Here is a 23,793-nt window from a genome sequence, read left to right on the forward strand (position 1 = left end):
CCATCAGGCAGGGCCATCCCTACTCTGCGCTGCACCCTCCTGGCGACCGTCCAATGTCACATTCACCGTCCATTCACTGTGACATAAACTGTGTTTTCATGAGAATAATATAGTGGCGTTCATAATGCACATAAGTATAATTGTTTTATTCCCCGATGAGGTAGTATATAACATTTCAAGTATTATGCAAATACTTTAAGGCAATGCGAGTTAAAAGAGTTTCCGTGTCATTCTCGCGTGGAGTGCATCCATTTGCAGGAAGTAGAATCGCTACAATTTTTATTCTTTATCATTAAGTAGGTGGTACTGACAGTGGACTGGTCCGGCTGGAAAAGCCACAAAAACCCGCGGAGTCATTTCCCCTCTGAAGATCACTCAGCGATCCTCCGTTTTGCTGCTACTGTACTTGCAAAATAGTGCGCCCTACTGTCTCTATTGCGCATGACTGTACGGCGTAATATGAAGTAGGCCTCCTGTTTTTCTCCCCAACCCGGAGTCCTCCTGGCCCCCACCGCCTCGATGCAACGCTCAAGTAAGCAAAACACGGAGGCTGCCGTCGACTATTCGCGAAGGTAAGGATTTTTAAATGCATATTTAAAGCCAGCGGTGGTCGGTGGTGTGAAGTAGCACGGCAGTTGCGGTCGTTAAACGCTGTTTTTATTAGCGTGCGGAAGCGGTCGGACTGCAGAGGAGGCTTCGGGACTGTTTCCGCACGCTTGAGGGAGAGCAAGGCCCAGTGACCCACATTTAGAGCAGCCAGTGTCTATGTGTACGAGTGGGCGAGCGCGTGCGCGTCCCCCTGTCAATGCGTGTGTATGTGTGTGCCCGGGGACCGTGAGTGTGTGTGTACATACATCTGCCGCGAAAATGTTTCCACCATCGCTGGTTTTAGACATTTCTCCGCGGCCGACATTTGTGTTTTCGTCGGCTTTTGAGTGGATCTTTGCCCGCGCGGATGTTTCGGCTCGGTTCTCTCGCGGTGTTTGAGGACCAACGGTAATATTTTAGAGATTATTTCGTCTTCAATGTCAGTTGTTGCGTGACAGCTTGAGGCTCGGCGCCAGCTTTGCCGTGATAGAGGCTGATATTCCTCATTATTCCACAAACGTGAAATGCGTTACCTTCCATAAGTGTGTTGTTGAGCGTTTGTGGTTGTAGGAGGAGGAAACGGGGGCAGTAAGAGCGTTAAATCTCTGAGTTAAATGGGCAGTTTTCGGTAGCAAGCTTAGTTAGCCTGCTAGCTAGCTATTATATGGGTTGCTCTCTTTTGGTTGTATAACGAACACCTGTGGCACTAAAAGGTATATTGAAATTATTACCGTGTAATATATGATTGCTATGACTGTTTTGGTCGACTACATTACACGGAACATATTGCTATTATCAGTGTTTATTCATTAACAATGGTGTACAGTGGACAGACCCGTCCAATGAAGCAGCTCGGGCTAATGAGGCATCACTTATTGGCCATCAGGAGTACATGACTGTAAGTCAGGCCCGTGCTTCACAAAGTAGAGACACATGGGGTCCTTAAGATGGTTTAACAAAACGAAATGCTTAAATATCTCAATTATCTCCCACTCAGACTTGTGCAATAAGATAGCGTTAATGTACCTGGGTGATAATGTAATCTATAGGTCCACTGTGCCCCTTCAGTCTATTTTCATATCTAAAAACAAAATCTTCTTAGATCTGTGGAATACAATGCGATCCAAATGGTGGTATGTTGTATGATTGGTGTTGGGTCTGCTTGATAAGTTTGGGAACTTGGGATTGTTCACTCAGACCTGTAAAGAAAACAAACAAACAAAAAAAACCCCAAAAAACAAGCGGTTGATTATTTGACATCATTTGTCAAGCAAAAATGTCATAATTCTTCTAGTTACAACTTTGCAGGTGTGAGGATTGGTTGTATTTCTTGTATCTTATTTTATAGTAATATGAATATTTAAGTTTTAGACCATTGGTCTGACACCACAAAATGTTAGAAGAGGGCTGTGGGAAAGTGTGATGGGCATTTTTCCTTATTTTCTGATGATCAAAATAAAGGAGCTGAAAATGTTAGTCGATCCATAACAAATATTAACCATATTGATAATTTATTCATTTTGTTATTGCAGAAATTCCATACATTAATTGGTTCCAACCTACTAACGGTAGGGATATTAGCTTTTTTGAGTTTTACATTAGTCTAGAGTGAATATCTTTGGTTTTAGCACTCATGGTCAGACCCCATCTTGACCTCATTATGACCTTCAGGAAGACATTTGTCATTATTTTGTGACATTTAATAAACCCATCTATTACTTGGTTAATCAAAAAATTATTTGCAGATTAACTGATAATCAAAATACTCATCAATCACAGCCATAATCTTATAGTAGTGTGAATATCTTAGTTTTGTATTATTGGTCATACATACTTTATGAGTTGGTCGTGGCTCTAATAACCTGTTTTCAACTTGCAGCAGTTAACATATTTACCTTACCTGCTGGGTTTTAGAATTTGCATGCATGGTAAATAGCGAACACAGGTTCTCTGGTATGTTTGTGAATGAGTGTGTTTTTTTTGTGTGTGTTGCAGGTGAGGTGTGGCCGACACGTGAAGATTTGTCAGTGCCTGGAAGAATAGGATCTAAAACAGCTAGCTTTGCCTGCAAAGAGACATTCCAGAAAGTAAGTTTAAAAAAAATACTTAATAGACACTTTTTCGTAACTGGGTCACTGTGCTCCAAAAGAGTTTCTGAAGTTCTGATAATGTAAGCATAATAACTGATTTATTCCAGGTTTTCCTCGCTGTACTGATGTATGTTATTTGCACTTGAAAGCCTCTGTGCTGCAGTAACTGGAATTTCGAGACCTTTCAGTAGTCTTACTTCATAGAATCTGTTTCATAAGTTATTTATTAGTTTGTTTATGAGTAAGTTTTTCAGAAAGCCAGACAGTTTTGATTGGAAGCAAGGGGTCCAATTAAATATATGCTAAATGATGCATCGCAAAATTGGTTTAACACAGTAAAATTGTTGATTAAAGTTGATTCATTTAGGAAACAGGATTTACGATAGTGGCTGCAGTTAAAATTGGCAGGGTGAGAGATTTCTTAGAAAATATTGAAAATTATAATTTTTTATTTCTATTTTAGGTTTCAACCAGTATGTTTTTATTCAGCGCAGAATTTAAAATCATATAAAAATAGTCTTTTTTTTAGGTTAAGTTGCAAAGAGTGAATTTTATTAACTGTCCCCATGGCAGTAAAGATGTAAAATTCCATAAAGATTCCCTCAGACTGACCCCTCATGACCTGAGTTTTCTGCTCTGATTTCTCCCGCAGGTCTGGTTGATCACCATGTCTTTCCCATTGTCCGGTGTCCTTTCGTGACCCCAATGACCCCAAAGGCAGTTTTGACCATAGAGTCAGCTTTGACCCCAAACCCTCTCTACGATCCCTGAGAAAAGACATCAATTGACCACGTGCATAAGCTGCATTGGGGTGAGCAATGACTATACCCACACACAATTGAGTTTGGTCACGCATCTTTATAATTGAGTAAATCCAATTTCACTATAATTGGAAATATGCCCCCAAACACATGTTGCAACATACTATTTGTTATCAACTTTTTAATGACAACAAATATGGTATTTTTCACTCCAGTTGACTAAATATCAGTTGAATATTGAAGTATAAAAGAGGGGAGTAATCTGAAAATTGTGGGAATGGGGATAATTATGATAAGTGTTGAAGTATGCCACATTGGGTGTAAAACATGCTTGAAATATCAAGTTTTGCAAACGTAATGTTTATAGATACTTTTTTATTGCATGCATCAACAAAGACTCATCAAGTTTCCCTAACTCTGGGACCTGACTACTAAATCTGTTTCTCAATCCTTGTTTTTCTATTTCTCTAGGTGGTCTTCCAAATGCCTACCTCACGCCTAAAGAGCAAATCACTGCAGCCACAGCCCTGATCAGCAGCCACCATGACATCAAGCATAGGGTATGCTGCAACACACACACACACACACACACACACACACACACATATACACATGCAGCATGTCAGTTTATTGTAGATGACATTCTTATACACTATACATGTGTTAAATACAAAATATGTTCAGATTATACATTAGTTTTGCAAAATTATAGAGCTCAAAATAGTGTTAGTGTTAATGAGTTAAATATTCCTAATTTGTATCAGTAAAAACTATCATCCTTGTTTAGTTAATTTTATGAAATTGTGTGCAACACTAAAAGAAATTACTTGCGTGTTGGCATGAATTGTCATATTTAAAGATATATAAGAGATATTAAGATTTTTTGAAGTGCAGTTGTATGAAGTACTTATCCATAGTCTTTGTATTGCCTGCAGTAGATGGCCATCCAAGCGACGTACTGCTGTGGACAGGGGGGCAGCAGCAAAACAAATTTTAGCCACCTGCAAAAATATAAGTACTATATTTAATTTATTTTCCATGCTTTGCCATGGGCAGCGGAACCAAAACTGAAATGTATCTATGCTCTCTTCAAAACAAGACTCCACTGACAAAAACAGTAATCTTAGCTAATAGAACATGGGAGTTGCTGGTCTACTGCTGCCTTGACTGTTTAGTATGTTTGAATTACTGTGTGACTTTGGTGTTTTAAAGGGTTAATTTGTATTTACCAAAGTCACACAATAACACAATCATACTAACCAACAGAGGCAGCAGTAAACCAGCAACTTCCGTGTTTTGCAAGGTAAAATTACTGTTCTTGTCAGTGGAGTCTGGTGGCTTTGAAGAGAGCATAGATAGGTTTCAGTTCAGTTGCCTGTGGGAAAAGGCTTCCTGACAGCAGGGTTAAGCGGTAAAAATATTCTAAATATAGTGAACACTTAAAATGATATACATTTTTTTTGATGGGCCTAATTTTTTAGATGGCTAATAAACTATGTTTTGCCGATGGTGTTCTACCACAGCTATACATAGCTTAGCTTCTGTGGCGGCACTCCTGTCTGCTTCTCCAAACTGGGAGCGTGCCAACCGCTATTAACTGTAGGTAATATCCTGGCTATGAAAAAGTACCTCATATACTGTCTCTTCAAAAAATAACAGTTCCAGATGTAACACGTCGGCATGAATGAAATTATTTGTTTTGACCCATATTAATTGAAATCTAGGCATGAACATGCCCTGTTTCACAAATGCACTCGTAATCTTCTTGGCAAGCACAACACATTCCTTTTCTCTCTCTCTCAGTCTCTCTCTTTTTTTGTGTGACCCAAAAATAAACATGCTCCTGGCATGTAGGAATCCTCTCATTAGCCAACATCCGTCATTCGCTATTATTAACAATACATATCTGCTTTCAAGCTGCCAACAAACATACACACAGGGAAACACAAAGTGAGATGAGATGAGATTTTTTCCCTTTTCTCCTGTAGGGATGATTGTAGCATCTTTGATGGGTTGATGGAAGATGAAAAGGACAAAGCAAAACGGTAAGCTAAGATAAACACACTAGAGGGATGCTACTTGTAGTATGTGTTGAATATTAATACAACAATCCTTTTCATAAAACAACACACGATATTTTAAGGATTATGTCTTGACTCGACCTACAGTTGTTAAATTAACCAACGTTTGAAACACGTTTAAAGAAGAGTGAGTTTTAGTTTTTAGGCTGTACACAACAACCATTCTGTCTTAACTTATAACATTAAAGGATAACATATCAGAAAAGTTACACCTGCTGGTTTTCAGGGTTGTTGTGTTTTTTACTGTCTGATAAACAATCGATTGGGATAAAAAACAAATCTAAAAATCTCTTTAAAATGTTTGTTAAAAAGATGACTGTGTGACATGTACAATCTAATTTATAACTGTGCTTCTGACTGTAGTGTGTCCCGAAACAAATCTGAGAAGAAACGGAGAGACCAGTTCAATGTCCTCATCAAGGAACTCGGCACCATGTTGCCTGGCAACACCAGGAAGATGGACAAGTCCACCATCCTGCAGAAAAGCATTGACTTCCTGTGTAAACACAAAGGTCAGGACACCTCATAGGGTGGACACTTGTCCTATATTTAGTTGTTCTTGTGTACACTGTTGTGTCTGCTTGTTTACTCTCATTTCCGGAGCTTATAATGTCGTATTATTATGGCTTATTTTATGAGTCCTGTACCTGTAAAGTGTAAATCACTCTGTCATTAGTTTAAACCATTGAACTGACTTAACGTTTTATGATTGATAACCATGCTATACATTAATGACTGCCTTTTGTGTGATGAAGCTAATTCAATAATGATAATAATCTTTATTTATATAGCACTTTTCAAGCTTAAGCAGAAAATGCTTCCCAAAAAAAAGGCTTACAGAAGACCCCCATGCAGCCCCTCCCCTGCCCCCAATGACATAACCAAAATTAAGAACATTAAGAACATAAAACCCAAACAATAAAATAGCAATGTGTACAAAAATGCATGAGGGTGCAAGGTCAAAAATGCAATTTCCTAATAAGTAAATAAAATATGGAGAAGAGAATTAAACTCATTTAAGTATTTAAGTACTTTACACCTCCATCCTCTCATCCTTTGTTTCCATCTACTCATTATCTTAGTTGATCACCAGTGGAATACTGTCAGTATCTTATACAGAAACATTCAATTACGGCGTATGTGTCAGGGCTCCAGACTGCAACCATGTAATTGCATTTTTCGACCATTTTTGGTGACAGTGCTACTACATTTTATAACTTTGAGTACCAATGCAACTTGCAAATATGCCTCGTTTTTTTTTTTTTAAGTCATCGTCATGTATCATGTTAAACGCCACGAGGGTGCGAAACTTGGCATTTTTGTTGATTTGTGAGACACTACGTGTACCCTACTCGCAGAGACTCTTTGCTCTGCCTGTGTCTGTCTCCATTTCTAGTGATGGCTGGTTTGACCACAGAGATGCAAGTAACTTTTTCTCAGTCAGCCAAGCTGGATCAAACCCTGTCTGTACTTTTTGGGTCATCCAGAGGGCAGCTTGTGATGTTTCTGAATTAAGCTAGCCATCACTCGCATCTCTGTGGTTGGACCAGCCGCTGCTAAAATTGTGTGCCCCTGTATTCTGACCTTGATGGTCAATCCATTCAAACGGTCGAGGATACACTCAAGACTGTGTCCACTTTTTAAAAGACGGAAGACGGAACACAAGAGTATATCCAAAATACATACATAGAAATAAGAATAATTGGATTATGATCAAATCATGTTACCTGTGTCTCTTAAAATGAAGAAATTCCACTAAATTCAGAGGGAAATTACTTAATTCTGTGATTTTTGGTTGCTAGGAAAAATCTGGACAACTATTTCATTTCAATTAAGGACAACTGTAACTAAATACAGAATCAAAATCAAGCATATTTATGCAATCAATTTGGAAAACTGTTGTGATCAAAGTTCCACATTTTTGTACCTTGAAACAGCTACATTTCTAAATACTTGAGGTGTAGACATTGATAAGTCCAACCACAAACACCAGCAAAATCCAGAGCTAATTAACAAAGAGTTTGTGGCTTTTTCCTGCACTGTAAGTGGTGTTCCTTAATCTTATGCGGGTGCTCCACGAAATTTCATATGGGAGCACTAATGCTACTAGTGTACAAGGTTGGTCTGGGCCTGGCTGTGTGTTACTGTTCTTTTCAATCCCAGTTCTTATCATTGCCGTGCATGATAATTAACTCAGCCACTGCTTCAATGGTGCACTCTGTTATCTCTTGTTCTGTTTAACTGCCTTGTTTTCACTCTGAGCCTTGTACTATCAATACATTTTTTCACCACGTTGTTCTGCATTTCTGTGGCGCTTCTCTTTGTGTTGTCTCTTTTATGTGCCATCGCCTCATCATGTTTTGACTTTTTCCTGAAACACAAAATTTTTCCTCTCAAAAATTCCATTTGCTTTCTGTTTCCTCCACCAGAGATCGCAGCCCAGTCGGAGTCGAGTGAGATCAGGCAAGACTGGAAGCCTCCATTTCTTAGCAATGAGGAGTTCACCCAGCTCATGCTGGAGGTCAGAAATCTTTCATTTTGTACTGTAACTGTTTGCTAGGTGTTATATTCACCGTTTTCCTCTTGTGGTAGGTTTTTCATGACTCTAATTCGCCTCAATAAATCCAATTGGAAGAGTTTTCATTGTTATAGTAAAAAAACAGTCTACAGATTTTACACAGTGTTTATTTTGCTCATATTTAACATAGGACAAAATAATAACAGCCTTTTACTTTTACTGCTGTAGACCGACATTTATGGATGTTCTCTTAATGTTGTCTTGTATTATCAGGCTCTGGATGGGTTCTTTATAGCAATAATGACTGATGGGAACATCCTCTACGTCTCTGAGAGCGTCACCTCACTACTAGAACACCTACCGGTGAGTAACATTTGGTGCTGCCTTTCACCTGGTGTGTATAAGTACACTTTGTGTGTGCTTCAGATGAAATGTAAGGATTGTGTGTGTGTGTGTGTGTGTGTGTGTGTGTGTGTGTGTGTGTGTGTGTGTGTGTGTGTGTGTGTGTGCGCTGAAAAAATGGTTTGGCCATTCTTTTGATTTTTTGTTTGTGTTTGTTTTCCTCAGACGGACTTGGTGGACCAGAACTTGTTAAACTTCCTGCCAGTAGGGGAACACTCCGAGGTGTATAAGGCTCTGTCCACACACCCCACCGACCACGACAACCTTAACTCGGATTACCTGAAGAGTCAGTGTCACCTCAAGTCATACTACACCATACCTACTGCTTTTTTTCAACATTATCCAATAATACTGTACTGTGTATTTCATGGGGAAATAGGAATGTCATTTACTTTACTACACACAGCTTGCGGCTGTTGATTGTGATTTTTGAAGTCTTATAAATATGTGTTGAGACAGAAACAAAATCAGACAAACTAAAAATGTGCATGTGTATCTAATTGACATTCTGATGAAAAATAAAGTTCAGTTTTATAAATCTAGTAAATTTGTTAAAAGTAAATCCTGCCCTGTCCACCTTGTTGGTAAAGAAGCAATGTGGTTGATATAATATTTACAGCCCTGAGCCATCTGCTTAAACTGTAACTAAACCAGCTAAGCAAAGAGCCAGAGTTAAGTCTTAACTGACTAAAAATACTTTGGGGTCATTTTTTCTGTTTTGTCTTTATTTCCTTGCAGCACCATGAAACATTTTAAATACATGAACATTGCGAAAGATGCTATCACAGTTGTATATTTGACTTAACTTTGACTTTTGTACTAACTTCATAATTTTTTGTCTCCAGCAAAGAACCACATGGAGTTCTGCTGCCATATGCTGCGAGGGACCATTGACCCCAAAGAACCACCCATCTATGAATATGTAAAGTTCATTGGCAACTTCAAGTCACTCAACAATGGTATGTCACCTTAAAGGCAATGTTTTCAATTATTATTTTTTTCTTATTTAAATAGTATTCTACGTGAGACACTTCACAGCTAAATGGTGTTAAAGTAAGGCGACCATCACTTTAAAGTGAATTTTTTTTTCTATTTCCCATAACAAGTGTACATGTTCAAAAGGAAGACGCTTAGATAAAAGGGACCCAAACTTTGTGTAAAGCATGTTTTAAGAAGTTAACACTCTCAAAGAATACTGTATAACAACCTTTTATAAAAACCATATTAATGACAAACTCTGTTCTGTGTCCTGCAGTCCCAAACGTGACGAGGAATGGTCTGGCGGGGGTATTACAGCGGTCACTACAACCTGCGTTTGATGACCAGGTGTGCTTTGTAGCCACTGTTAGGCTGGCCAAACCTCAGTTTATCAAGGTAACCCTGGGCAAACACATACACACACACACACACACACACACACACCTGAAAATAAAACTACACAGAGTCATTAATGAGTCATTTTATCTAATATAAATTCTCTCTTCTGTTGTTTTTGCATTCTTAGGAGATGTGTACAGTGGAGGAGCCCAATGAAGAATTCACCTCCAGGCACAGTCTAGAATGGAAGTTTCTTTTCTTAGACCATAGGTAAACACAGACACACACACTTCACTGTGCATCATTCCTGAAACTGCCAGTATCGCTTGGGAACCAGGCAAACCTCCAAACTCAGTTATCTAATACTCAGTGGCCTCAGTAGAACAACTGGCAACTTTTGGAGCCTTTGCGAGTAATGCAAGATTTGTAATGATGTCATTTTTGGCTTGCACACTCGTGTTAGAAACATGACAGTAAGCATAAACCAAGCTTAGTAAAGAAGAGCGATGTTGAGCCCAAGATGGCTGCAGCTGATGTGAAACTTTCTTTTGGAGTACTATTGTCAAATTTTGTTGGCAATAATGACAACAATCATTCACAGACATATTGATGCAACACCATCATAGTTCATCTCAGCATGCTGTGTATGTTTACATTTTTCTGCCACACAGCTCTACATCATATCATATTCTGATGTTTGTAAGTAAATGAAGAGCTTCTAGCTAATTTATATTTAGGGAGATTGTACTTGAACTTTGCCGTCCTCGGATTAGGGGTTGGTGTCTGTGTCTGACCATTTCCGTGACTTTATGACACCGACAATTTGACGTTTATATCCACTTCACACTGTGATTAGCCAGCTGCGTGGAAGAGAGAAAGGAGCCAGAGTTTGAACCTCTCAAACTCCCTTTTTTGAATCCTATTTCTATCACTTTTCATGTGCACAATGTAGTGCAACACAATAAGTGTCTCCCAAACGATCTGAAAAATATAAGCCCCTCCCCCATTCCATGACACCCACCTTTTTGCTTCAAACATAACTGACTTTTGCACTTGTATAACGCTTTGAGATATGTACATAATGTTTGTCCTTTTTGATCACTTTTTTGAAAGCTATTAGCAACCACGTGGTCTAGGTCACATGAACCTTATAGCTTGAGGAAATTGTGAAATCTACCTTTAGTTTATTTATATATTTAGTCTTTGGGGTGTGTGTCAGCATGATTGATAAGGCTGCCATTTCTCCTTTTCAGAGCTCCACCAATCATAGGCTACCTGCCTTTCGAGGTTCTGGGAACATCAGGGTACGACTATTACCACGTGGACGACCTGGAGACACTGGCCAAGTGTCACGAACACTGTGAGGGCTCATATTTACACACTTTCAGATAAGGTTTATTTTGTAACAGCCGTTCTCTGCTTGTTGCTTCTACCAGCACTGCTCTCATCTGCGTCTGTCTCTCTCCTGTTCAGTGATGCAGTACGGTAAAGGGAAGTCTTGCTACTATCGTTTCCTGACTAAAGGTCAACAGTGGATCTGGCTTCAGACGCACTACTACATCACTTATCACCAGTGGAACTCTCGACCGGAGTTTATTGTCTGTACGCACACAGTAGTCAGGTACTGCCGCTTCACCGTATCTTTTTACTGTACAGTTATCAAAGAAATCTTTTAATTCTGATCATTAGATACTTTTAAAACCGTTGTTGAGAGTCTGTGATAAGAAGCAGTTCCTCATATATGTACATCTGTGATCTTTTTACTGGTGTAACAGCATTTCTAAATTTTCTTCACATCTCTCATGCACGCCACCTTCTTGCTTCTTCATGTGGGTTGTCCCTAAAACCTCCTTTTTTTGTCTAAAATGCAGCTATGCAGAGGTGAGGGCAGAACAGCGCAGAGAGCTGGGCATTGAGGAGTCTAACCCAGAAGTTACTGCGAATAAGGTGAGAAATTAAATCTAGAAATGACTTATACTCATATGCTTATATTAATGCGTGAGCCCAATAATAAAAAGTATCACAATATATCAAATATTTATAGATAGAAGATAGAATTTATAGATTTGTTGTTAAAACTTGAGTAATAAAGTTTAACCAGAAGTTTTCCATGAGTAAGAATTAATCAAATTGGACATGATTTATGTAGAGAAAATAAACAAACGAGTTTGCTGTTGCTATCATACTGACCTTTACTTTACTAAAATTCAACATGGATCCTTTTCTATTAGTTGCTTTCCCAATTACAGTTAATGATTGATAAAAAAAATTGTGTGTGTCAGGGATTGGGGCCTTGTTTCAGTTTCTGAAGTAGGGCATGATAGAAAGACTTTGCAAACTACTGTTTTAAACATACAAATTCTATATTTAGCCTCAAGGTCTTTACACAATAATTAATTCGCACATTAATGTATGTTTTTTTAAATTTGGTGCTTGTCATGAGTGCCTTCATACAGAATGTAAAAAAGCATCAATTTTTTGGAACAAGGTCAAAAAGGTATCAACAAGGCTTTTTGTGTGAAACGATTGTCATGTCACAACATCTTGAAATTGGTGGACCTGTTACAATTGTTGCAAATTCAAATCACTGCAGATATGACTAGTTTTGATGTGGGCGAGTGTTTCACATCTGCACGTCATTTATCCATCAAGTCCACTGTGTGTAAAAGCCTTTATTAAGAGCCACCATATTAGAAAAGATGTCGAAAGCTTCACAAATTGAAGCCCCAAAACTTGTTTTTAATGTAACCTATCTTATACAAGAGGAAGCCAAAAGCCTTTTTTTTTTAAAAAAAAAATGTTATCCATTAACTGGATAACACTGTCTACAAGTCTCGAAAAAATTTCCTGTTGTTCTCTGATGTTATCGCAACCACTTTGATCAGTGAACATGAGAACACCAGATGTGTCATAAACTTTGGATGTAGTTCACTAGCAGATAAAACACCTGGATAAGGTTTTTATAAATGTGCCTTTTTGATAGTCCATCTAATAACTCTTAGTAAGCGTGTACTGGTAGGACAGCAGGCTGAAGCACATGCAGTGCATTTTATCCTTTTCTCACTTACACATTAACCCTCATTATTTAACTGTACCAGGCAAACTATTCTTTTTAAAGGACTTGCTAACAGTTGTATTTTTCTCTCTGTCTGTGTCTTTTCAGAGTCAGGACTCAGGCTCCGAGTCACAGCTGAATACATCCAGCCTCAAGGAGGCTCTGGAGCGATTTGACCACAGTCGAACCCCATCAACCTCCTCACGGAGTTCTCGCAAGTCCTCATCACATGTCTCAGACAACACTTGCACATGTAAGGAGACACACACACACACACACATACATACAGTATAATATTAATCAGTTATGCCCTGACGTAACACTCTATAGATAAGTCAGCGACACATCAGTCCTGGTGTTGCATGGGATTTGAAACCCTCCAGTAAGACGCTACGATGTCGTCATCAAGGTCTGAGTATGACTCTTCCTCATCAATGATTCTGTCTCTGCAGCAACAGCCTCCAAGCTACACATGGACACAGCCACGCCTCCTCGGCAGTCACTGGCCTCCACCATGGAGATGACATCACAGCGTCGCTCATCCATCAGCAGCCAGGTGAGACTTCGGTCCCTACACCAACACGTAACAAACCAGGAAGTCTTGTTTTGACAGATTTTTGTGATCATGAGTAACACAAATAGAGAGTGCATTTTATTATTCACTTAGTGCTGTTCTATAATGCAGTGTGATTAAGGAAGTGTAATATAAATGGTTTTTTTTATCCTTCTGTTGTCATAAATCTTTTTATTATCTGTATGTTTGCAGTCTATGAGCTCTCAGACCACAGGCCAGAGTGTAACCCCAGGTTTGATCACTCAGCAGCAACAACAACAACAACAACAACAACAACAGCAGCAGCAGCAGCAGCAGCAGCAGCAGCAGCAGCAGCAGCAACAACAACAACAACAACAACCACAGCAGTTACAGACAAATGTACAGGTGAGAATGGTGGCTCTACACTTAGTGACACTACACATCATAATGTGCTGCAGAGTAGAGCTGAAAAAGTTTGTCCATCAACATTAGATGAATTGTTCAATTGTAAATTGGGGGTGTTTCAGTTGTTCCGGGCTCTCAGAGGTTAATAACTGCTTGGTTTCTTATAAAGTGTCATATTGATAATACTTGATGCATGGTGGCTTGTTCCATCTGGGATGTACAGAATGACTATAGTGCACATTTTTGCCAATGAATTTTCAAAGGTTTTTCATTATATTTGACCTCATTCCATGATTTTCCAATTCAAATTTATTTATAAAGCACATTAAAAAACTACATAGTTAACCACAGCGCTGTATATCAATAAATAGATATAGAAAATAGCATAAATATCATAAGACTTCTGTAGTACACGCACCATTTTGGGTCTTTATTAACATACTTTTAAAAATAGCCCAAACAATGTGAATTCAAAACTTGTCTTGTCTTTTCTAAGCCATTGCAGACTCAGGTGTTCATTTGCTTGATTTCCGTATTGAACATGAGAACATGCTCCTATCTGCACTTAAATATTAAGTAACGGAACTTTTTCTTTTTCTCTTCACCCACAGCCGGTGATGGAGTTCTCAGCGCAGGTGAATGCCATGCAACATCTAAAGGAGCAGCTAGAACAGAGGACGAGACTGATCCAAGCCAACATCCAGCGGCAGCAGGAGGAGCTGAGACACATTCAGGAGCAGCTGCAGAGAGTGCAGGGACAGGGCATACAGGTGAGACGGAGACTCATACACATGATTGCTGTCTGAAATGTAAAATGTAGCCTCTTCCTACTATTGGGATAAATATAGGTCACGTTTGCTCATTGTATATTCATTCAATTGAGTCTATAGTTAATTGTGTCAACCATGGCAGCAGTTTTATTTTGTTGTGCTTTAACCTTTAAAGCAAAAGAAAACTGATTGTATTCCACAGATAAAGCAGAGAGCTATGCATATGCTGTGCATGATGTTTTCCAAATTTGGAAAGTTCCATATTTGAACGAAAGTAGCACGTTACCGCTCTTCTTTTTTTAAGATTAGGAGGTGTCTTGTGCTTTGTCTTTTCCTGTTGTGTTCTACCTGGCTGTGCGTGACCTAGATCAGGATGAGAACCATGCATTATGTATTATTTTTGTTTTATTCAACAGAAACAGTTCACTACCCTTGCATGTGCTCTGTAAAGAGAATTTACTCTCAGTAAATTACTCTATTCTGTTATGACAATAATGTTTAGATAAGGCAAATAGAAGTGCATGCAGTGGTAAACCTAGAAGCACAGACTGCTGTGGACTGACATTTAGTGTTTTTCATCCCTTTTAGATGTTGCTGCAGCAGCCGGCTGGAGCGATGAACGTGCAGCTCCCCCAGGTGGGGTCCGTCCAACAAGCAGCTACTCTGACCAGTCAGGTCCAGCAAACAACGATTAACCCTGTCCATTCAGGAACACAGCAGCTCACCATCCAGCAGCAGGCAACACAGCCCCAGCAGAACCTCCAGCAGCAGCAGACCAATGCCCTCACACAGGTGGGACACACACACACACATCAGACAAATCTTTAGGTCTTTTAATTTTGGTTAAAGTGACTGTATCTGTAACTTTTAAAGGAAAAGGTTCAGCAGTTAATAATGTGCTCAATATCCGAGGTCCTGTGAGAGCACTATGCTTGAGCGAACTTTTGACAGTAGTGGTAATTTATGTGGAGAATTTCACAAACTACACAAACACAGCACTGTTGTCTGAAGATGCAATGTTGATGACAGGAAGAGCCACAGGGCATGCTGTCAGTGTTTAATCATGTGTGAGCCCTCTCAGAAAACTCGGTGACAGTAGAGTACTGTAAAGGCCAGACACACCAAACTGACATCAAATGACTAGCGGTGATGAAAGCCAGCTGTGGTGTCTCCTCACGTCGCCTGTGTCTCAGGCAAAAAGTTGCACAGGACCACATCAAAAAGACTACAACCAGCACATTTGTTCTGCGCCAGCTAGAAAGGAAATAACTCTCCTTTCCAGCAGAAGGTGGTCGTCTGTAACCGTCATTCAAAAAGGGAAACCAGAAGACTAAAATGATGATATTTCGGCAGTTAGCGCATTAACAACACAATCCCATGTTGAAAGAACAAATTCTATTTTCCATGCACCAGTGGACAACAACACAATCAGGACATGTTTCTGCTTAAGAGTTCAATGGCTAGACAAAAGCAATTTTACGTTTTTATTTCATGTTCCTGGCTTCCGTTTCTCTATTCGTGTGCTGAGCTGAACGGCTAGTCAGAATGATTTCATTCACCGAAGGGCTCCACTATCTCCAACGCTCCACATCGACCATCGGCCAACTGCCAGCTTGGTGTGTCAACACCTTTAAACACATAGACCATCATATTCACCTTGGTTAGAGACGTCCTCCATACTCTATTCTCTAGTCCTTTCAGCAAAAGCAACACATTTCCCTTCATGTTCGTAAATAATTTATCTAAAGCAGGTTTCCTGTAACCCAGTAGTGTCTATATGGGGCTTTTTCCACGTCTTGAAGTGGTGTCAATACATCCTGCCAGTCCACCACCTGTTTGCAGACACTCTGCAGGATTGTCAGTTACTGTTCGTAAACATGCTTGCAAATGAAAACAAAAGCAAAGTAAAACCAACCCCAGATTCACTCTTTTTTTTTTTTCCTTTCGGCGCTGTGACTCTCAGCTGCCTGCTGCTCATGTTCTGGCATCTGGTCACTTCATTTATATAAAGTCATGACCTGAACTGACCGCTGTGGGAGCACACACCCATAGATGTCCAGAATGCAGAAAATAAGAGGAAAATAAGAAAATACAGGCAAAGGGCAGAATCTCTGCAGAAAAATACACTACCATACACTTCAAGTGGGTCCTAAGTGATGATATAGAGAGATTACCTCTGTTTAAGTCTATAAATTGTTTTTTCTTCTTTTTTTTTTAAGGAAAACCAGTCATCTGTATTATACTTTATTTTCTGGTTCTCTGTATATTCACATCTTTTTAATCTGATAAATTTGTGTTAGTTATGCTCAAATTGGACATTGGTAAAACAATGAAATTATATGGAAAAACTGAAAAAAACAGAAGCAAAATCAACAAATTCTAAGAACATATAACTTAGGACATTACTGTGTTAAAGGAAGTCATATCATGTCCGTCCTTCCTTTCCCACTTTGCCACTCTCCAGCCCCAGCGTCAGCCCCAGCAGCCTCCCCAGGCTCAGCCTCAGACGCAGGGCTCTGTATCTGCTCCACTGTACAACACCATGATGATTTCCCAGCCAGGGCAGCCCAACGTGCTGCAGATCAGCACCAGCCTGCCGCAGACCAACACACAGCAAGGCACCGCAGTGGCCACCTTCACACAGGACCGACAGATCCGGTAGGCAGACAGCAACCAAACCTCATGTTTAAATCACATTTGTATATAAGTAACTGCATATGTTGTTTATTTGAGTTTATTCTGTTCTGATTTAAATATTCATTTCAGTGTTCTGTGTGTGTGTGTGTGTGTGTGTGTGTGTGTGTGTGTGTGTGTGTGTGTAGCATAAGGGGCTTCAGCTTTTATTATTTGCACAACCATGTCACAAATTGAAAAATAACTGAACCTTGTAAACTTGTAAAATACTGCTGCTCAGTAATCAGAATTCACATTTGTTATGATTGATGGTTACTGTAATTAATCTTTTTTTGCCCGGGTTCTTTTCCCTTTTCTCCATTTCACTGTCCTCAGGTTCCCAGCAGGGCAGCAGCTGGTGACCAAGCTTGTGACAGCTCCAATGGCATGTGGAGCGGTCATGGTGCCCACCTCCATGTTCATGGGACAGGTGGTCACTGCGTACAATCCCTTCGGTGGGCAACAGGTAAGGACGAAGCCGTATGAGTCACAGAGCAACTAAAGAAACTGTATCTAAGAGCAGAAAACAAGCACCACACTGAATAAAATCCATCCAAGCGGCCATTTGTGAAGAACATAACCACCCAGCTGCTCAGCGCTGACAGAGTGTGGTTACACTGTGAAAGTGTTAAATATAATAGGATTTAAACTGTCACATTGGTGGGGAAAATTGGCTTGTTTTCTCAGCAAAAAAATCCGTTTTGTATTTTATGCTGATTGTTGTAAAATTTAGCCTATATAAAAAAAAAATAGCAACATTTTTATAAAAGCAGCTCACATGGACATTACAATGGATCCTTTTATTAAAAGATAATTCTTAAAAACTTTTTTTTTTTTTTTTTTTGTCTGAAGTTGTTTAACGTTTGTGAAGTATCTGAAGCCTAAAAAGGACTCAGGAGACTAACGTGTCCAAAGAGGAGTAGATTTTGAAATGGTTGCAATGTAATGTTACATTAGTAAAAGAAAATTTCAAAATAAGATCTCATTTTTTAGTCCAGCCTAGGTGAAGCAGATCAGAATTTAAGAGGCTGATTTATTTCTGATCAGACAGAGACTTATTGTGAGCAGTAAATGTTCCTTTGGGCTAATACAGTGGTTTTCACCTTTTTTCATGTCAAGCCACTTAAATTGATACACATTAGTTCACGACCCCTATTTGATAAGATTTCGATTCAGGGACCTTAGTCTGAAAAGATTTTGGTTAGATATGATTAAGACCAGAATTCAGCTAACATTACAGTTGAGGATATAACTGTGGAGGAAGTGAAAACCATGATCAGGATAGTTACTCTTATGATGCTAACCTAAATTGGACTAAATAGTTAGTGAACTAAATAGTGAAAATAAACAACTCCCATTTTTCAAGGGTCCTCTCTGAGGCTCCTATAGTTGCGAACCACTGAGCTTATACATTTGACTCCCCTTTTGATATCCCCTTCTACAAATATCTCAGGCAGTTGAATCTTTAGAGAATCCATAGAGAGAGATCATAAGGAGCTGTAAAGGTGGTGCTTAGAAAACCTATTGAGAGAAATCTCTGTTAAATGTTAAATCCTTGTTAGGAAATGACCTGCAAAAATACAGACCGAACCTCATTTCCTATGTATCACTAACATGACTCCATCTCTTTGTTGTTCTGCGTTAACTCCTGTGTCTGTTCAGCAGGGAGGGCAAACCCAGACCCTGACTCTGCAGCCAGCCCAGCCGCCCCAAGGTCAGCCCGACGGCCAGAACCAGACGACCGTGGTGGCTCAGAGTGGCCAGCAGGGGCAGCAGCAACAACAGCAATTCCTACAGGTATCACAGGAGGGCAGCATCCCACTTTCCCCTTCCATAACCCAGTCAGGCAAACCTCTCTTCACTCACAATCCCAAAACATCCCCAAACATTCATCTTAATTGCATTAACTGTGGCCATTTTAAAAATGATCAACCACCCACTGGCACTATCTGCTAACAGAGCACTCAAACTTACAAAAGCTCACATCTACCCTAAAAGACATTATGGCCACTTTCCATAAAACCTGGTCACCTTACCTGTAATTTATTCAGAGGTGATCCCTCTCTACACCACCCCACTTTGATTTTTCCAACCCAAATACAATATACATTGTCACACCCCCCCTCCTTTTTTGTTTTGTTGTTCACTTGTAACATAACTCCTTTCTAGTATCGCCCTGTAATTTGTCTTTTAATGTATTGATGCGTGTTCAATAAGGTGTGAAAAAAAATGTTTAAATAGACATGATGTTGAAAAGTGTTGCTGTCTCTATCTTGCAGTGAGTAATTGAATAATAATAGAACTGCTTTTTTGCTGAATTTATTAATTTTACTTGCAGAGTGTTTGAAAAGAGAGAGTCTTTTTCTTGACATTAAAGAAAAGTTGTTGCACTGTTTTTTCTGTCAGGGCACTCGTCTTCTGCACAGTAACCAGTCTACCCAGCTGATTCTGCAGGCAGCTTTCCCACTCCAACAACAGGGCACCTTCACCCAGGCAACGCACCAACAGCAACCGCAGCAGCAACAACAACAACAGCAGCAGCAGCAACGGCAACAGCAACAACAACAACAGCAGCAGCAACAATCTCATCACCAGAGGCACCAGCAGCAGCTGAAACCACAGCCCCAGAAACAGCAGAAAGCCCCTTCATCGCACAGGACTGACAGCGTCAGCAGCCAACCACAGTAAAGTCTGGAGGAAAACAATCTGAAAACCTGGGGAAGTGAAACTCTGAAGGGATCGCTGCATCCATTTGTTTTGTTGATGTGGTTGTCACAAACTTCCTTTTCCCCAAAAATCGTCGCCCTCCCTTTCTCCATCCGAAAGAAATGAATCATAGGAAAGAGGAAAGCCTGCGAGTCCACAAGAAACTCGCCAAGGATTGTCACCATGGCAACAGGATGGATTAAAATCCCCCTTTCCCTCATCAGAGGCTGAGCTGTGAGTGAGCTCCAGTCTCTGTGGAAACCCGAGAAAAAAAAAAAGACTTTTTTTTTTTTAAAGTGTGTCAAAGTGGACTGACTGTGTACAGATTTACTGTATGATAAAAAAACTGTAAATATCCAATATAGCCTAACAGGAAACAGAAATGTAGTATTTTATATGATTGCATGGAAAGAATAACTGTGTAAGCTTTTATTAGTCGCTTTTGAAAACTGAATTTTTACTTTTGTTCAAGTGTTTTCTGGTCAAAGATGGAGCAGTGACGTGCTCCCTCAGTCCCCACCCCCCACCCCCCACCCTTCTCTCTCTCTTCAAAACAAAAAACAAAAACAGTCCAGATTAAGGCTTTAAAGTTGTCAGTTTGGTTGGGCTTGGGTTTTCTTGTTGAAGTTGTGTTTTTGAACACTGTGTCTCTTGAGACAAAAATGGCTCTTTTTAACTTTGTAAGTACAAATTATGTTTGGCAAGAAACTAGATCACAGTTTAACTGAATTCTTTGCGGAATGATCACTGTACGTATAACGGGTTTAGTGATTCCAAGTGCCAAGAACTTAGTCAATTGTTGTTGTTTTTTTTTTAATTTCAAGCAGACTATTCAAAGGCGTATATATATTTTCCAACAAGATATTACCCCTAACAAAGTTAATGGGTGTGTATATAGTAGGGATTATTTTTTAACAGTCAGAGAGCCCTATAAGTAACAAACAGTATATCCTCAACCTCCTGAAACTTTAGCACTTGATGTGGTTGTGTACAGTAAATCACTGTCGAGACCTAGTTGTTTGTAATCTGTGGTGTGATTCCGTGAGCTAGTGTGTGTTTTTGGGGATACAATCTTTGTGGGCATGAGAGTGTCCGTGGTTGATGTGTGTGCGTGTGTGTGCGTGTGTGTGTGTGTGTGTTTGTCTGTTGCCCCTTGTGTCTTACAATAATTGACTTAGTAAGGGTTTTGAAGTTGCTGGATGGTACTTGTATTCTCAGGAATGTGGAAAGTTTTTCGCTTCTGCCTCAGTCTGGAACCGGGGAGGATGAGACAGTGACGCTGCAAAGACCAGAGTGTTGATTTGGAGGGTGCGCTGACTGAAATTTGACCCAGATCTTTTAGAGCCTTCCTTGTAATTTCCTTATTCAAAGAGTATGAAGGGAGAGGTCACTCAAGAGACACTAAAATATACAATTATTTTGTAAAGGAGGGAGGGTAAGATGTAAAGAAAAAAATATGAAAATGGTTTGTTTTTCACCCACATTGGATTTCATTCTACCAACAAACATGAATTCCTACTACGTGCCTCGTGGTCTCTGGTATCATCAGTGTTTCATCCTTCTATCTCTTCCTAGGCCTCAGAAACCGTCATGCAGTTCAGCTCACTCGTCTCTCAGTTCTCAAACCGCAGTTAAAACCAGGGCTCAGCACAAGTCCATCTCAAACACACGGATGGAACTGGGCTCAGCCTCTCAAATACAGTTGTAAGCCATATCAAACAGAAAAGCCTTGGATTGGAGGACGTGTAATGGTTGGCAAAGGAGCATTTAGAATGTGTTGTTTTGTCCCAGAGTGTAGTGAAGACTGCGTGCGTGTGAATATAGCATCTCCTCTTCTTGATCCTACTTCTTGTATCACTCGGGGGTCAGCATTGGTTTCCCCTGGCGATAGCCAATCAGTTCTTGCGTTGCAGTATAAAGAAATAATTGTAATATTCAAGAAACTTCCTCTCCGGTTGGGCACAGTATTTCTGCAAGCCCGTGTGTGGGACAGCTCAACTTGAATACATGTTTGTGTGAGTGAGAGCGTTTGTGTGCATGTTAACTGTCACTGTAACCCGTTTTATTTTCATATGGAAATTGATGTGTGACTGGGAAAGAATGGATGTCAGGCAATGCAGAGCATTGGTCACCTGTCAGGCTATAACAAAGACATGCAGTGTGTTGTTGTTTTGCAATGGCAGACTGCCCAATAAACACTTATCACAACAACTACACATCAGACCGGACTCAAATGGTAATCCTCTGAGATATGGTTTTGATTTAGATTTGTGCGACTAAGTGAGGATGAATCTTGTTCATCCTGCTATCCACAAATGACAAGAGAGAGTTATTATTTGAACCAGGTCTTCCACCCATCACGTAACAAATGTAGATCCTCTATAATCTAGTTTGTGTTTAAGGCAGCACGCTACGGGGTAATGTTGAAATGTTTATAGTTTGTGTCACTGATACCCAGCCCAAAGAATGTAAAGGTGTTTTAAAGAGACAAATGGATGTTGTAACTGTTGATTATGGAGAAGCTTTGACAGGCTTTGTGATGAAGGAAAACAAGGGGTCATGTTTCTCACTACTACATATAGAATCTGAAATACAATCTCATTTACAGGCTTCGCATTGTAAAAGAACCTCCTGAATGTTTCACTATTACAAACTTTGTGTTCCTGTTTTTTTGCAACAAATTTTTGGTTGGATAAAGAGTTTCTGAGAGTTAAGGTGTAGGATATTTGAAATGGGACACCATAGACAATACAGCGACGCCCCCCTCTCTCTCCACATGGATCTACAGATCACCTTTCCACTACACAATCTGGTTCTAAAGAGTCCTAGTTCTAGTATAATACTGTACACATACACAAAGCGAAGTTTGAACACCAGTATTCAGTGTAAAACGGTGCTATGCTTACCTGTATGGTATGTATGTATGTATATCCCTTCTTCTGCTCTTGAACTGTGCTCCTTTTATCTACCCCAAAGTCAAATGTAATAATAATCAATATTTTGAAGCAAAATGTTTGCTATTATAATAACCCCCCTCTACCCTCTCGGTCAATTTGAAAATAAAAACAGTTGCAAATATTATGCGTGACACACGTCTAATGCATTTTTATTGTGTATTTTGGTCTTTTATTAGCCACAGAAGCTGTGTAGATCTAGGTATGGAAATGTCCATCCACCACTGAAATTTTTCAACAAATGTTGGATGGATTGCAATGCAATTTTGTACAGTTACTCTTGATCCCCAGATGATGAATCATAATTACTTTGGTCATCCCTGTATGTTCCTCTTGCGGCACCATGAGGGTGACATCTTTGTTGTTTAGTGAAAGGTCAGGAAAGTTACTGGATAGATTGTCATGAATTTTTGCATGCATATTCATAGTCCCCAGAGGAAGTATGAATTCTGATAACTTTGGTGAACCCTTGAGTTTTCTGTTAGTGCTACCATGAGGATGACATCTGTGGTTTGAGTGAAATATTTCAACAACTATTGGGTAACTTGCTAGTAAGATTTGTGCAGACATTCACAGACTTTCCTTTGCCATCGTAGGATTCGCAAATTGGCTTCCTGGAGGCCTGGAAATTTTCTTGGATCCTCTGCATCATTGAGCCAGTAAAGCAAGCCCACTGAAGACATGTGGCGGCTGTGCCGGGCGGCTAACTTCTGGTTTACCTCTCTGCTGACTTGACCGGGGATAAAAAATGATTTAATTGTGTTTTTAATCAGCATTTATAGACTTCAAAACTGTTATTCGACCAATGCATTAAATCCTGATAATGAAACATATTTTTTCAAGGGTTGTGACACACAAAAAAAGGATCCACTGATTTACAGAAGTCTCTTTCAATGTAAGTCTATTCAAAAAAGTCTTTTGGGGCTACATAGCATCAC

The 23,793-nt window shown here is 39.7% G+C and overlaps 1 protein-coding gene across 3 annotated transcripts; it reads left to right on the forward strand.

Annotated features, from left to right (window-relative positions):
• The first annotated feature begins 307 nt into the window (after positions 1 to 307).
• Positions 308 to 22,989, forward strand: clockb (clock circadian regulator b). Of its 3 annotated transcripts, none has more exons than XM_042484840.2 (24): positions 308 to 572; positions 2,584 to 2,675; positions 3,331 to 3,489; positions 3,911 to 3,999; positions 5,428 to 5,484; positions 5,884 to 6,032; positions 7,950 to 8,041; positions 8,312 to 8,401; positions 8,606 to 8,726; positions 9,286 to 9,399; positions 9,696 to 9,814; positions 9,945 to 10,027; positions 11,011 to 11,117; positions 11,231 to 11,378; positions 11,629 to 11,704; positions 12,921 to 13,065; positions 13,265 to 13,368; positions 13,579 to 13,752; positions 14,364 to 14,522; positions 15,111 to 15,314; positions 16,987 to 17,180; positions 17,532 to 17,661; positions 18,858 to 18,992; positions 19,602 to 22,989. In XM_042484840.2, the coding sequence occupies exons 4-24, from the start codon at positions 3,983 to 3,985 to the stop codon at positions 19,881 to 19,883; spliced, it is 2,700 nt and encodes an 899-aa protein (XP_042340774.1). In that variant the 5' UTR covers positions 308 to 572; positions 2,584 to 2,675; positions 3,331 to 3,489; positions 3,911 to 3,982; the 3' UTR covers positions 19,884 to 22,989. The 3 variants fall into 3 exon arrangements, with proteins under 3 accessions (XP_042340774.1, XP_042340776.1, XP_042340775.1); XM_042484842.2 differs by having other exon boundaries at positions 311 to 572; positions 18,861 to 18,992; XM_042484841.2 differs by lacking the exon at positions 308 to 572 and adding an exon at positions 827 to 996.
• Positions 22,990 to 23,793: the final 804 nt, after the last annotated feature.

The sequence above is a fragment of the Plectropomus leopardus genome, chromosome 3, assembly GCF_026936395.1.
Source record: "Plectropomus leopardus strain MGB_pleo_1.0 chromosome 3, ASM2693639v1, whole genome shotgun sequence".
Lineage (NCBI taxonomy): Eukaryota > Metazoa > Chordata > Actinopteri > Perciformes > Serranidae > Plectropomus > Plectropomus leopardus.